The 16,146-nt window shown below is 44.6% G+C and overlaps 1 protein-coding gene across 1 annotated transcript in view; it reads right to left on the bottom strand.

Annotated features, from left to right (window-relative positions):
• Positions 1–15,826, bottom strand: part of LOC309558458 (uncharacterized protein) — a gene marked incomplete at its 3' end in the record, with an annotated part of 148,825 nt that extends 132,999 nt beyond the window's left edge. Inside the window, exon 1 of the mRNA XM_082261530.1 lies at positions 15,467–15,826. Within this exon, the coding sequence (XP_082117656.1) occupies positions 15,467–15,785 (319 nt within the window). The 5' untranslated portion in view covers positions 15,786–15,826. The remainder of the gene's footprint in view (positions 1–15,466) is intronic.
• Positions 15,827–16,146: the final 320 nt, after the last annotated feature.

A 16,146-nucleotide genomic window follows, 5' to 3' on the forward strand; every position in this document is an offset into this window, starting at 1 on the left:
TACTTTACTAGGCTATAGGAGGTAACTACACTACTTTACTAGGCTATAGGAGGTAACTACACTACTTTACTAGGCTATAGGAGGTAACTACACTACTATACTAGGCTATAGGAGGTAACTACACTACTTTACTAGGCTATAGGAACGCGCTTTCCTGCGTTACCCAAGCCGTGCGATACAATCGTTATTTGGAAGACTAGAGAGGGATGAAGTTTATGACTTTTTGTTGCACTTTATGTTTTATTCTGTTTTTTCAGGTTTTGTTCTCATGTTTCCCAAAGCCTGTGTTTATACAATAAACTCTATGCAGAAAGAGTGTCATGTATCTTCTTCTACACAGTCAATTAACCACTTACCGCCCGCCCGCCGTCATATGACAGCGGGACGGTGCGGCTATTATCCTGGGCGGACGTCATATGACGTCCGCAGGAAATGCAGGGCAGGCGCGCGATCGCGGGCACGCCGCCGTGCACTGCCGGTGTCGGCGTGTCCCCGGGACACAGCCGGTCACCGCCAGGGGGGAAACAGCCAATAGGCATGGCTGTTTCCCACGTGATCAGCTATGTTACAATGACATAGCCGATCACAACAGTAGATGCCGGCAGAAGACCGTGCATGCGCGATCGGGAGCGCGCAGCGCGGTCATGTCGGTGGCACTGTGTTCCGCAGGAACACAGCTGTCACCGGCGGTAGTAAACAGTCACTGACAGTGACTGTTTACTATGTGATCGGCTGTGAATCCATTCACAGCCGATCACAAAATGTAAACAAAGAGCAGTAACTCACTGTTACTAGCTCTTCTCCCCTCATACAGTTTCCAGTGTAAGGAGAGCAGAGCTAGAAATAGTGAGTTACTGCTCTGTACACCTGTAAAAGCGAAAATCACACAAATAAAGGTCCCCACACAGTCCTCAGCCCCCCCCCAATGTCACCTGTCACCCAACAGTCACCTCATCAGTGCCCAGAAATTGACACCCATAACGTTCACATGTGAGCGCAGCGATTGCGGGCAGAATCACCGCGATTCTGCCCGCGATCCGGAAATCATTGCAAATTGCGGGGTGCCTGTGCATTGCCCGTTTTTGCAATAGCACCCCAAACGCTGTGCGATGTTGCCGCCATTTCCACCTGCCGAATCGAGGTAACATCGCGCAAACATCGCATGACGCCCAAAAAAGGTACAAGAGCTTCTTTGGGGCGTCATGCGTTGTTTGTGTGATGTTACTGCGATTCGGCAGGCGGAAATCGCAGCAACATCGCACAGCATTTGGGGTGCTATTGCAAATCACGGGCAACACACAGGCGTCCCGCCATTTGCAATGATTTCTGGATCGCGGGCAGAATCGCAGTGATTCTGCCTGCGATCGCTACGCTCACATGTGAATGTAGCCTAAAGTGCATCTGTCACCAGAGACTGCCATCAGTACCGCCGTGCACCATCGCCCGTCACCTGTCACCCATCAGTGACCATCGCCCGTCACCTGTCAGCCCATCAATCACTGTCACCTGTCACCCCATCAGTCATCCTCACCTGTCACCCCACCAGTCATCGTCATCTGTCACCCTATCAATCATCGTCACTTGACACCCCCATGAGCGATCGTCACTTGTCACCCCATCAATCATCGTCACATGTCACCCCGTCAGTGATTGTCATCTGTCACCCCATCAATCATCGTCACTTGTCACCTCATCAATCATCGTCACCTGTCACCTCATCAATCATCATCACCTGTCACCCCATCAGTCATCGTCACCTGTCACCCCATCAGTTATCGTCACCTGTCACCCCATCAGTCATTGTCATCTGTCACCCCATCAGTCATCGTCACCTGTCACCCCATCAGTCATCGTCACCTGTTTGCCATATACATGCAATCACTTACTGACCGCCTAACGACTATATGCGTCGGCCATTAAAAGCTAAATACTGGGGTTATGGCAGCAGATAGCCCCCATAACCCCGGTATTTTTTGAAACGGCGAGCGGTCGGCTTTCAGATAAGGGTGGTTCCAGTGGCGGATTTGCCGCGGAATTACCCTTACGGTGCAGAGGAAGAGGTGCCCCCCCTCCTGCCGCGTCCCAGACGTTTTCCCAGCTTACCGGACCCGCCGGCAGCGGGGAAAACTATCCGGTCCCGGATCCTCAGAGACAGGAAGTCGAGTGAGGGCAAGATGGCCCTCACTCGACTCTATGGTCTTGGAGGACCGGAGCTACGTCAAAAGACGTTGCCTAGCAACCGGTTTAAAGGGCCGCTTTTTTTTTTCTTTTTTTTTTTCCTCTTTCAACAATTTTTTTTTTGTGTAGTTGTGAGTTGTGAGGTCTTTTTGACCCCAGATCTCACAATAAAGAGGACCTGTCATGCCTATTTCTATTACAAGGGATGTTTACATTCCTTGTAATAGGAATAAAAATGATCAAAACATTTTTTTTTTAAACTGTGTAAAATAAAAAAATAATAAATAAAATAAATAGGAAAAAAAAAAAAATTAAAGCGCCCTGTCCCCGTTAGCTCGCGCAGAAGCAAACGCATACGCAAGTCCCGCCCACATATGTAAACGGTGTTCAAACCATACATGTGAGGTATCGCCGCGATCGTTAGAGCGAGAGCAATAATTTGAGCCCTAGACCTCCTCTGTAACTCTAAGCTAGTAACCTGCAGAAATTTTTAAAATGTTGCCTATGGGGATTTTTAAGTACCAATGTTTGGCGCCATTCTGTGAGCATGCGCAATTTTGAAGCATGACATGTTGGGTATCTAATTACTCGGCGTAACATTATCTTTCACATTATGGAAAAAAAATTGTGCTAAATTTACTGTTTTCTTATTTTTTAGTTCAAAAAAGTGAATTTTTTTCAAAAAAATCGCATTTGGAAGACTGCTGCGCAAATATGGTGTGATAAAAAATATTGCAACGATCTCCATTTTATTCTCTTGGGTCTCTGCTAAAAAAAAATATATAATGTTTGGGGGTTCTAAGTAGTTTTCTAGCAAAAAAAATGATTTTAGCTTGTAAACACCAAGTGTCAAAAATAGGCCCAGTCTTAAAGTGGATAAATGGACAACTTTGTGTAAAGCGTTACTTGGATGTTAGGCCTATGTATGTGGCCAGGCTGTGAAAAAGTGTTACACATGTGGTATCGCCATACTCAGGAGGAATAGCAGAATGTATTTTGGGGTGAAATTTTTGCTATGTACATGCTATGTGTTAGAAATATTGCATAAATGGACAGCTTTGTGTAAAAAAAATGTGTTTTCATTTTCTTTCCACATTTTCCAAAAACTTGTGGAAAAAAATGACATATTCAAAAGACTCATTATGCCTCAAAAATTATACGTTGGGCTGTTTGCTTTCCAAAAATGGGGTCATTTTATGGGGGTTTCCATTGTCCTGATGCTCCAGGGCCTTCAAAAGTGCGATAGGTTGTCAGGAAATTATATGTGTAATTTGTGCTCCTAGAATGCCGGACGGGGCTACTTGGATGTTAGGCCTCTGTATGTGGCCAGGCTGTGAAAAAGTCTCACACATGTGGTATCGCCATACTCAGGAGGAGTAATAGAATGTGTTTTGGGGTGTAGTTGCAAGTATACATGTGCTGTGTGAGAGAAATAACCTGTTAATACGGCAATTTGTAAAAAAAAAAAATAAATCTTCATTTTGCAAAGCATTGTGGGAAAAAATTACAACTTTAAAAAACTCACCATGCCCCTTATTAAATACCTTGGAATGTCTACTTTCCAAAAAGGGGTCATTTGGAGGGTATTTGTACTTTCCTGACTTTTTAGTGTCTCAAGAAATGAGATAGGCCTTCAGTACATCAGGTGTGGTCAAGTGTGATCAATTTTCAATGATTCGCACCATAACTTGTGGACTCTATAACTTTCACAAAGACCAAATAATATACACTTACTTGGGTTATTTTTACCAAAGATAAGTAGCAGTATAAATTTTGGCCAAAATTTGTGAAGACAAATGACTAATTTGCAAAATTTTATGACAGAAACAAAGAAAAATTTGTTTTTTTCACAATATTTTCAGTTTTTTTTATTTATAGCACAAAAAATAAAAAACCCAGTATTGATCAAATACCATCAAAAGAAAGCTCTATTTGTGTGAAAAAAAGGACACAATTTTTGTATGGGTACAGTGTTGCATGACTGAGTAATTCTCAGTCAAAGTGTGAGAGCGCTGAAAGCTGAAAATCGGTCTGGGCAGGAAGGGGGTGAAAGTGCACTGTAGGCAAGTGGTTAAGAAATAGGAAAGTAAAGTAATAGGTAGTGAAGTTACTTTTCAAATGCAGTATCTAGTAAAGTAATCTCGTTACAATTTACAGAAGTAACTAGTAACTAGTTACATTTTTTGAGTAACTACCCCAACACTGTAGGCAAATATATACGCTTCTACACTTGCTCACGCAAGCTAAGTGGTGTCAGTTCTCCGGCATGTTCGGCTCCCACTTGGCCCCCAATTGGGAACATATATAGCCACGCAGGGCCGCCCACGCCCAAGCCCTGTGCAAAGGAAGGCAATAAACAAGGAAGGGAAAGGAGTAGGGGAGAAACAAATAGAGAATGAAGAAAGCAATAGAGTAGAAAATGGACCTCTTAAGAAGCCCTACAGGCCTTCCACAATTTCCATCTATCTTTGAAACGTTGAAAAGTTAAGGTTGAACACAACAGGATACTTTCATATTCATGAGATTCATCCACAATTTGAACAACCTCACGAAGTGAGGGTGATACATTGCTTTTCCAATTACGAGCAATCACCAATCTAGCCGCATATAAAATATGCTGCACAACCACTCTGCATATTGGTGGGTACCAATCTAGTTCAATGCCCAAAAGTGCCTGCTCAGGGTTCAATTTGTTTAAGATACCAGTAACCTCTGCTATCAGTCTGTACACCAAGACCAGTAACTCCTCAGTGACAGGCATGACCACAGCATATGAATCTGGGTCCCAACCTGCCGGCATCCCCTCCAGCACAGATTGGAACAAGAGCGCTGGAATTTCGCCACAATATACGGAGTCCTATACCACTGTAAGTGAATTTTCATCGCTCCTTCCCTGAAGTTTGCACACCCAGTTATTGAGTAATTCAATCTAAAAGCTTTCTGCCACTGAGCCTGAGAAAGTTCTGTGCAGATCACTTTCCCACTTAAATTGGTGAGGTGTCTTAACGAAAGTCGATCGATCTTGCATGGAATTGTAAAATACACTAATTCCATGTTTGTTAGAGGAGTCAGTGAAGCAGAATGAATAGATATGTCGAGGGAAAGGGATAGATGACTGTACGATATGTGAGATACGTTTGTAAGTCAAATATTCCGTCTTAAAGTCTGGGAATTTAATGCATGTCTGAGAATGAAATGAGATTAGATTGAGAATAGAAGTCTGAGATTGAAAATAGGCCATATTTACCCCAAAGTGTCACACAAAGGTCCGGTGAGAGTGCTCTCAATGTGGATAATGGAATAGACATATGGTGGAGATCACTTGAGTGGGAGCCCTTCTCCCAAAAGTATTTCCAGGCCTGTAGTGTGGCAGAGATGGTGGGGTGTGTGACCAGTGGTTTTCTGCTAGTTAAATTCAGGGCTAACACCAAGTCAGTTAAAGTCAGCTGCGGTACACTGGATTATTCCAGGGGACACCACAAAGGTAAATTGGCAGTGGAGAACCAGGATTTAGATTGTGCTAGAATAGCTGCCATGTGGTAGTCTCTCATGTCAGGGACCCCCAGTCCACCCACCCTGACCTGTTTAGTCAGCGTCTTGTGAGATGTCCTGGGCTGAACAAATCCTACTTGGTCTGGTTTGAAGAGATCTGGGAGGCACTGAGAGATACGGTTGGCTAGGACCCTGGCATACACCTTCAGATCCACATTTAACAGCGAAATGGGCCGGCAATTTTGCACCTTAGTAGGTTCTTTGCCGGGCTTTGGCAGTGTGACCACCGTGGCCTCCAAAATCTCAGCTGGAAATGCAGCTGTAGTCAAAGCCTGTCGGTACACCTTACCAAGATAAGGGACCAAGATCTCCAAGAAGGAGTCATAGTACTCGGAGGAGAATCCGTCCGGTCCCGGGGGCCTTCCCCTTCGGTAGAGATTTAATAACCTTCAGAATCTCCTGATTGGTGATAGGAGCGTTCAGTTGAGCTAATTGAGAGGGTTTCAGACTCGGGAGGGAGATCGAAGACAGAAATGTTTGGATGTCCGACGGAGTCGGTTGAGGTGTCTATCCGTGCATACATAAATTGTACAGAGAACTATAATAATGACTGAAGGCATCCGCTATGTCCTTCGGATTAGTCAGCCTCTCCCCAGTGGCATGGTGGATCAAGTATGGAATTTTTTGTTTTGATATCTTATCTTTCAGTTGAGCCGACCCGCTTTATTGCCATGGGAGTAATGAGAAGCCTTGAGCCTACGAAGTGCTCTGGAATGCTGACCAATCAGAAGGACCCTTAGCTCCGCCTGAAATTTAAACAGTTTTTACGCACAAGCCGCGGAAGGGTTTCGCTTATTTTGTTGTCCTAGACGCTTAATAATGTTAAGAATATCATCCAATTTCTGTCTTCTATGCCTGCGGACCTTCGCCCCCTCCGAGAGCAATAAACCTCGCATAAACGCTTTGTGGGCGTTCACCAATACAAAAGGACATACTTCAGAGTTGTCATTAATTGCAAAAAATTCAGTGAGTTTGGAACACATATTCGTCCGAGTCTCTGGATTATGAAGCAAATTGCCACCTGTTGGCCCTGGTGGTGAAGGGCACGTCCCCGATTTGAATAATAACAGGGGCATGGTCCGACCACGTTATGGAACCCACAGACGAACGAGTGATCCGTTGCAGCAAAAATTTACTAGTTAGAAAGAGGTCTATCCTTGAATAAGAATGATGGGTCTTGGAGTAAAAGGAGTTGTCTCTTTCCAACGAGTTGTGGCAGCACCACACATCATAAAGTTCGGCTGCAGAGAGGAACTTCACTAGGTCAGCACGGTGGAAGCGTCTTGGGTAGTTCAAAGAAACATCCAGTTGGAAGTTAGGGACCGCATTAAAGTCACCGCACAAAAGAATGTGACCCTTGAGAAGTGGTTGGATTTGTTTCCAGAGGCGTTTCACAAAAGTGAGCTGTCCCACATTTGGTTCATTAACTGCCACTATGGTATAAGGGGCATGGTTGATGAAGCACGACAGCACCAAGAATCGACCCTCTGGATCTGCAGACTGAGACAGCATAGTAAAAGCCAGAGACTCTCTGACTAGTATTGCCACCCCACATTTCTTCTTAGGGCCGTTAGCATAGAAGACTTGGGGGTAATCCTTGGAGGAGATTTGTGGGTGGTTGCCAGTCATGAAATGCGTCTCCTGTGTAGCTCCAATATCACATTTCAAGCTTTTAAGTTCTCGCCAGAGCATGTGTCGTTTATGAGGACTATTCAGGCCATTCACATTAAGGGTAAGTACTTGAAACGACATGGTAAATGTCAGGTTGGAGAAAAGTCCGTGTAGAGGAAAGAAAGGCACTTACTGGTAGGTTGTAGATGGCAGAGTCCCGACTTAGTTTGCAGGTGGTGGATTTGTTTGAGTAGGGAAAGAGGCCGAGTTCACTGACAGGCTGGTTCTCGACGGATATGCGTATCCGGTGCAAAAATGGGACAAAAGCAAAAAAAGAAAAAGGAAGAAATAAAGAAAATTTAGCGAACTGATGCACCGCAACAGGCGGACACCTGAAAAGTAAAAAAAGCGACTCTTCCAAGGAGTCCGTTGGGTATGGGAACCGTTTGGGTAGGGGGAATATAGAGACAGTCATTAGCCAAGCATGTCTTCCGGAGCTTGGTAGCTGAAAACTGAAGATAATGAGGGTCACCACGAACACTGATAGTGAGAGAGGGCATATGGAACCCGTTGTCATTTCGCTGGGGATAGGCGATTCTCCTCTTCTGGGTCCAGGATACCCCTACATTTTAGCATAGCCAGGCCTTCTTACAAGGAAGAGATTCTGTGGTCTCTATCTCCTTTGGTCACCACCAAAGTGGCCGGGTAGTTCCATCTATATGGAATGCGTTGGTTCCTGAGAGGTTTGGTAATAGTGAACAAATTGCGACGTCTATTCATTGTGTGCGCAGATAAATCGGCATAAAAAGAAAGATTGTTCAAGGCAGGCGGAAGGTCTGAGCCTTTCCTCACCAGGGACATGAACTTCTCCTTCACCGTGTAGAAATGAATATGAGCTATGGTGTCCCTGGGAAGGGATGCTGCAATATGTTTTGGCTTGGGCAGCCTGTATATTCGATCAATCGCCATATCACATAATGAGACATCTGGGAGAGCCTCTTGCATTATGGATGTGAGAAAGTCCACCAACTCATGGGGTTTAACCATCTCAGAAATTCCTCTAATTTTAATATTGTTGCGTCTAGACCTGTCTTCAAGGTCCGCAACTTTCGCTTTAAGCCAGGTGATGTCATCCTCATGTTCATTATGGGCATCCACCATATTGTTAAAAGTGTCAGCAAACTCCCCCATTTTAGTCTCTATACGGTCCACCCTGTTGCCGACTGCTGTGACCACAGTGTTACAGCGAGACATAAGTTGAAGCATGTCTGCATGGATTGAGCTCCTTAAAGACATCATCATATCTTCCAATAAAGAGTCCATGACAGGTTTGCCTGTGGTAGGGAATGAGGATATGGTGTCATGGAATTCCAGGGTGTCATCAACATTTTCTCCCTGGGCCCCTTCACTCCCTGGAAGCTGCAGCCTGATTTTAGATTTGGCCGGGCTAGCGCACTCTGAGCGAGGGGTAGATGCTGCCTGCGCCCCTTCTAGCATGGCAGAGGAGTCCCCAGGTGCCATCAGTGTCCCTTGAGGCTGGACAGAGGAAGGGGATGTGAGAGGAGGCAGCGTGGCACTGCTCGTAGAAGCACCGGTGCCATCTTGGCTGTGCGGCCCGCCCGTCGGGTGAAAGAAGTTAAGGAGCTTACCGGGCTTAGTTTTCCCTTTTCGCTTCCCCGAGACCTGCGGGCAACTTCCAGGCATCCTGAGCTATAATTTGTGCGGAGATGTGGTGACCCTCTGCGTTTGATACGGCTCCGATCTGACTGCTTGGAGAGGAGCTGTGCAGTTAAGCGTCCATCTCTCTCACCGGCTCCGCCCCCCCTAGTGGGTGTTTTCTAACTGTGAGGGGTATGGGCTTGTAATATCAACACAGAGACCTGTGTTCCTAAATAGCAGGAACAGGGGCTCTGTGTTAATAGCAGAGAGAACAACGGTCTGATGTGTTTGCAACAGCAGACCACCGTTGTCTCTTCACAGGGAGTGATCGCGGGTGCCTGGTGAGTGGCTGTGGGCGCGGACCTCCAACAGCAAGTGCCCCCAAGATTGCTCCCACAAACCACCGTACAGGTACAGCGATTCGCGGGAACCTGCCGCTGTATAACTGCGGCGAATGGTCGGAAAGGGGTTAAGGTGTTATGTGTTTATTAAGTGTGTCTCTCCCATTGTGTGTCTCCTAGGTGTGCATTCCCATTGTTAATTGAATCACCTATTGTTCCTATCTGTTGGCTAATTTGACTACATTTTAGAGGTTCCTATGATAGGATGAGCCTTGTGTCAACTCTACCTCATTAGCTAAACCGTACAGTGCTGCATGGCCGTGCAATTATCAAAATTCACAGTGCAACAGCGCTGAAAGTTGAAAATTGGCCTGGGCAGGAAGGGGGTGAATGTGCCTGGTGTTGAAGTGGTTAATAAAGAGATTAATTGTGCTCAGTGCTCTTTTTTTTTTCTTTTTTTAGAGGTCATCGGCATCTCTTTGTGCATGATCTGAGGGTAGCTGCAAAGGACTAACATTGAAGGAGGGCATTACTTTTACTGTGGGGATTTATTGATTGGGGTACCCAAGCCCAAATAGTGTGAAAAAATTGTTTGCATCTGTATCTGTCAAAATGTCAATATATTCTTGAGCACTGGTACTCACATGAGTGTCCTTGTAAGCTCTGATGATAATGGATGCTGGTGGTCTTAAACTTTCCATATGCACTGTTTTTGCAATTACCAGCTAGCTATGAAATGTTAACTCCGGCAGCTCCCGCTCCCATCTTCCACCCAGCAGTATGCTGTCTCCTGATCTCCACTCTGCTGTACACACTGGCCTACACCTACAAAGTGCTGGGGGGGGGGTGTGAAGGGGACAGAGGAGGCACTGTTGGAAGGGGGACAGAGAATACTACAATGAGGGGGGAGGGATTGTGATAGTCAGAGTGCCCCTTTATTATAGTGGTCAGCGTTCCCCTTTATTGTTGCAGTCAGAGTGCCCCTTTATTATAGTGGTCAGAGTTCCCCTTTATTATTGCAGTCAGAGTGCCCCTTTATTGTTGCAGTCAGAGTCCCTCTTTATTGTTGCAGTCAGAGTGCCCCTTTATTATAGTGGTCAGAGTTCCCCTTTTATATTCATTTTTATTGACATTTTCAAAGTTTACAAACATACAAAACAGTAGTACAAGAAACATAGGCAGTCTCCATAGGACAAGCAAAATACAAATAACAGAATACCAAAGCGTAACAGACCGGTAACAGTTTCAATTGGGTATCAAAAGGTAAATGATTACCAGCACAAAAACAGCGTATATAGCATATACGTGGGGAATGCACTGGAGTGCACTGAACATTCTAAACACGGGTAGAATGCCTACGAGGAAGAAGTAAGGATAGTAAACAGTAAGAAAGAAGAAACAAAGGAAGGGCGGGGGTTAGATAGAGGGGAGAGGGGAAAAGGAGAAGATGAACACATGAATAACAGGGGTATGCAGGGATATGTGTCCAACGCATGAACAAGATTATCAAGCACAGGATTAGATTACCATTGTATAATGCTACACTTTCCAAGCCTGTCACTGAGATTCAAATTTTTGTCTACGGCCTCCGCTTGTGGCCAACATGGATTCATATAGGTGATGGGTGCGGACAATGCCCAATTCTAGTGGACCTCCAACCCCTTGCAACCAGGGATCTAGCAGCCAAAAGAACATGGGTGATTATTACTCGGTAGCCAGGAGGGAAGTTGTGAATACCTATGTTTAGAATGGCCAAACTCGGGTTAGGTGGAGTCAACATCCCTGTTAGACTAGAAATAAAACTAAATATACTACGCCAAAAACTGGTTAGACTTTTACATGTCCAGAAGACATGTAGTATATTTCCTAATGCTCCACACTCCCTCCAGCATAGAGGGGAGTGCTGTGGGAAAAACAGCGATAGTTTATAAGGAGTATGGTACCAGCGTAGTGTTATTTTTTGGGACAGCTCCCAAAGTGCAGCTGATTTGGAGGATGTATAGATGGACTTTAATGCTGCTTTCTATTCCTGTGGCCGAGAACGATCGGTTTAGATCCGATTCCCTTTCAGAAAGGGGGGAGATTTATCAAACGATAATTTGTCCTGTAACAGGTTATAGAAGAGGGAAATACCCTTAAGCTTGCAGTTAGGGTTGGTAAAGAAATCCCCCACGGGTCTGGGGAGATAAATTCGATGAGATTTTAGGGATTTAAGGAAATGGGAGATTTGCAGGAACTTGTAATAATCCTCGGAGGGGATGGGGAACCTGTTCATCAGGATCTGGAATCAATGAGATGTTCCCCATGGTATAAGTCCGATACCTGAGTTACACCCAACACTGTCCAAGTGGAGAGCGATAGAGAGTTCCCCTTTATTGCTGCAGTCAGAGTGCCCCTTTATTATAGTGGTCAGAGTTCTCCTTTATTGTTGCAGTCAGAGTGCCCCTTTATTATAGTGGTCAGAGTTCCCCTATATTGTTGCAGTCAGAGTGCCCATTTATTGTTGCAGCCAGAGTGCCCCTTTATTGTTGCAGTCAGAGTGCCCCTTTATTATTGCAGTCAGAGTACCCCTTTATTATAGTGGTCAGAGTTCCCCTTTATTGTTGCAGTCAGAGTGCCCCTTTATTATAGTGGTCAGAGTGCCCCTTTATTCTTGCATTCAGAGTGCCCCTTTTTTATAGTGGTCAGAGTTACCCTTTATTATTGCAGTCAGAGAGCCCCTTTATTATAGTGGTCAGAGTTCCCCTTTATTGTTGCAGGCAGAGTGCCCCTTTATTGTTGCAGTCAGAGTGCCCTTTAATATAGTGGTCAGAGTTCCCCTTTATTGTTGCAGTCAGAGTGCCCTTTTATTGTTGCAGTCAGAGTTCCCCTTTATTATTGCAGTCAGAGTGCCCCTTTATTGTTGCAGTCAGAGTGCCCCTTTATTGTTGCAGTCAGAGTGCCCCTTTATTATAGTGGTTAGAGTTCCCCTTTATTGTTGCAGTCAGAGTGCCCTTTTATTATAGTGGTCAGAGTTCCCCTTTATTGTTGCAGTCAGAGTGCCCTTTTATTGTTGCAGTCAGAGTTCCCCTTTATTATTGCAGTCAGAGTGCCCCTTTATTGTTGCAGTCAGAGTGCCCCTTTATTGTTGCAGTCAGAGTGCCCCTTTATTATAGTGGTTAGAGTTCCCCTTTATTGTTGCAGTCAGAGTGCCCTTTTATTATAGTGGTCAGAGTTCCCCTTTATTGTTGCAGTCAGAGTGCCCTTTTATTGTTGCAGTCAGAGTTCCCCTTTATTATTGCAGTCAGAGTGCCCCTTTATTGTTGCAGTCAGAGTGCTACTTTATTATTGCAGTCAGAGTGCCCCTTTATTATAGTGGTCAGAGTTCCTCTTTATTGTTTCAGTCAGAGTGCCCCTTTATTATAGTGGTCAGAGTTCCTGTCAGGGAATCCCTGTGAGACGTCTGGGGCGTGGCCATGCACAGGCTATTCCCAGAAGATTGACTAATGGGCGTGGCGCCAGACAGGCTATTTAAAGGAAGTTCAATCCTGTTTCCTTTGCTGACTGATCTTCAGCTGTTTCCTGTGACCTGATGATACCTCTATGCGTCCCTGTTGCTGACCTGGCTTGTTCTGAACTTGGATTCTGCTTCTGCTTCTCTGCTAAACCTGACCCGGCTCCGTCCCTGACTTTGGCTCTGCTTACGATTTGGTACCCTGCTGCACTGCCTGTTGATGACCCTGGCTTTCCTACTACTCTGAGTCTGTCTCAAGCCTTGTCTCTCAGAGCTTCCTGAGTGCTTGCCTGGCTATCTGCTGCACCTGTTCCATACATCATTGCTTGTTCCAGTTTCCGGGATCCAGACCAGCAGCCTATCCTGATCCATCAACAACCACAGGCACTCGTGTCCCTCCTGGCCCTTGACACCCTCTGTCTCACCTTCAGTGGGGTCTGGGCAGGAGATATAAGAGAGGCCGACCTTGTCAACTCTGACTCCTCCCAGGTACGTGACAGTTCCCGTTTATTGTTGCGGTCAGAGTGCCCCCTTTATTGTTGCGGTCAGAGTGCCCCCTTTATTGTTGCGGTCAGAGTTCCCCTTTATTGTTGCGGTCAGAGTTCCCCCTTTATTGTTGCGGTCAGAGTTCCCCCTTTATTGTTGCGGTCAGAGTTCCCCCTTTATTGTTGCGGTCAGAGTTCCCCCTTTATTGTTGCGGTCAGAGTTCCCCCTTTATTATGCAGTCAGAGTTCCCCTTTAATGTGTCCCGATAAGATCTGTGTGTTCTGTAATTATACAATATTCTGCCATTTGCCGATATGAATAATCGGTTCCGTCCTGCGTGTGCGCAGATAGTACACAGATCGAGGCAGAATCTGACATTACATTCTGTCCCCTCCACTCTCTGTCTCTCGTCGGATAATGCATCCGACAGACTGTGCATGCCAGTGTCGTCACCGCCAGCTGATCGGAGAAATCAGCTGGAGTGACGTCACTTACGGAGCATGCGCAGTAAGATGGATGCATTTTTCGATGGGAGCCCCCCCCCCCCCCTGAAGTCTCTGCGCTCCAAGTCCCAACGGCTGTCCGTGGGGCACATGCGCAGTAGCGCAATCCCATGGACACAGGGACTGGACGCAGAGACACTTGGATTTTATTATATAGGATAGGATGTCTCCACTCTATATACTAGATTTCTTTATGCTTTTGGATGAGGCCAAAAAAGTCTTGTTTGAGTTTATTCTATCCAAAATGAAAACAAAATACTGCCTATAGTTACACTTTAAGATTGTGTTTTTGTTGCACTTTGTCCAAATAATTAATTCATGTTAGTCGGAGGATGTGCAGTAATACAAATCCTAAGCTGGATACACACTGTACAATTTTCTTTAGATTTTTTTTTCCTTTAGATTTACGAAAACCATATAATATGAGGTCAAACCCAATCACTTTCAATAAGTATGCAATCAGGCCTGCCCTTTTACTACATAGTTGAAGGTAAATGTAAAGAAAATCAAACAACAAAAATTGTAATAGTGTGTATTCAGCTTAAAGGCCGTACACACGATAAGAAAATCTGAAGTTAAATTTCGTCCAACAAACAATCTGCCTATTCTCGGATTGTTACTATGGTGCTTTCAACAGCCAATTACAAATTTTTGGATGACAAACTGTGTGTGTGTGTGTATGTATATATATATATATATATATATATATATATATATATATATATATATATATATATATATATATATATATATATGGCTATAAATAATATAACGGATATATAAGGCTATACAATTTTTATCGTACATGAACACAACTTCCGATTTTCAATTAATTTGTACAGTTTTCATCCGAAAAAAAATCTTAAGAGCAAGACTAGGCATGCTCAGAAATAAAAGAATGCATACAAAACAATTCAACACATGACATCACTTCGAAGTTGAATTCTGTTGTACAACAATTTTTGTATGAAAGTAACCTCTTCACTTTCGGTATGAGACCAGCAAGCAACAAACGAAAAAATTTGTCCGATAACCTGATCGTGTGTACGAGGCTTAAGAGTGCACTAGGCACACCCAATATAGTTACTGACAGTTCATAATCATCCAGTCTACTGGTCTAAAACACACCTAATAGCTTAAGGCTACATTCACACCGGTGATTTAGGTTGGTGTGCATTGTGTCGGCAGGAATCTTCTGATTCCTGCTGCGGCTGTGAGCATCTAGGTACGTCGGCCATCCCCGTTCACTCTAATGACAGGTTGCTGGTGGCCGCAGATATTAGTAACTATATGCAAAGCCAGCAATTAGTTTCAGTGATCACTGCTGCATGCACTTTGTGTGCGTCGAGCAGCAATCACCATAGGTAGTTGCTGGCTGTGCAGAGAGCAGCAAATAGCTACAGCCCCCTGCAACCATTATAGTGAACGAGGATGACGGATACACCTAGACGCTCACAGCCACAGCAGGAATCAGAAGATTCCTGCCGACACAATTTGTACCAACCTAAATCACCGGTGTCAGTGCAAAGCTCACATTTATACACATACAGGTATACAATATATATATTATACTGATTGGATATGAGCAAATACTCTTTTTTTTTTTCAGTTCTGTAAGTAAAGATATTATATTCTGTACTCACCAAGCTGAGCGTATATCTCTCCGGTCTCATCCTTACTCAGTTTGACACATCCCCGGTTATCAACCAATGTGATGATTCCAGTCAACTCATAAGAGCTCCTTATCATTGTCTCTGGCTTATCCTCTGCTGGAGCAACCGCTGCATAGACCTTGTAAGGAACGTTATCTACGACATACTTACAGGAGTTGATGAAGGAGGATTTGCCATGACCACTTAAACCAAACAGCTGTAGGAGGACCCGTGTATAGCCCTGATTACCAAGCTTACAATTATCAAGGCTGAAATTTTGGATATATCCTCTCATATCATTATTATTCATAGCTGAGACTTCAGTGAGACACTATTGGTCTTGACTCTACCCTGCACTAACAGAAACTGAAGGAGAATGAAGGTTCTCTCTATACTGTATGGTGGGAAAACGAAAGTAAAAGTGCTCCTGATTTTGGTGTTCATAAACCATGAAAGTCACTCGTCTTCTCAATTGCCTTCACTTTACATATTGAGGAGAGACATCTAGTCATTAGTGTTGAGCGAACACGGACTGTATTATTCGGGTCCGTACCGGATAATTGGATTTTTGTTACACGGACCCGAAAACTTTACTGCATGTTCGGGTTTAAAATCCGTGTTCAGTAATTTATTTCCTGTTTTGTATGTAATGGCAGGCTTTCAACAGCCAA

Source organism: Pelophylax lessonae (genome assembly GCF_965119305.1).
Source record: "Pelophylax lessonae genome assembly, chromosome: 6".
NCBI classification, from domain to species: domain Eukaryota; kingdom Metazoa; phylum Chordata; class Amphibia; order Anura; family Ranidae; genus Pelophylax; species Pelophylax lessonae.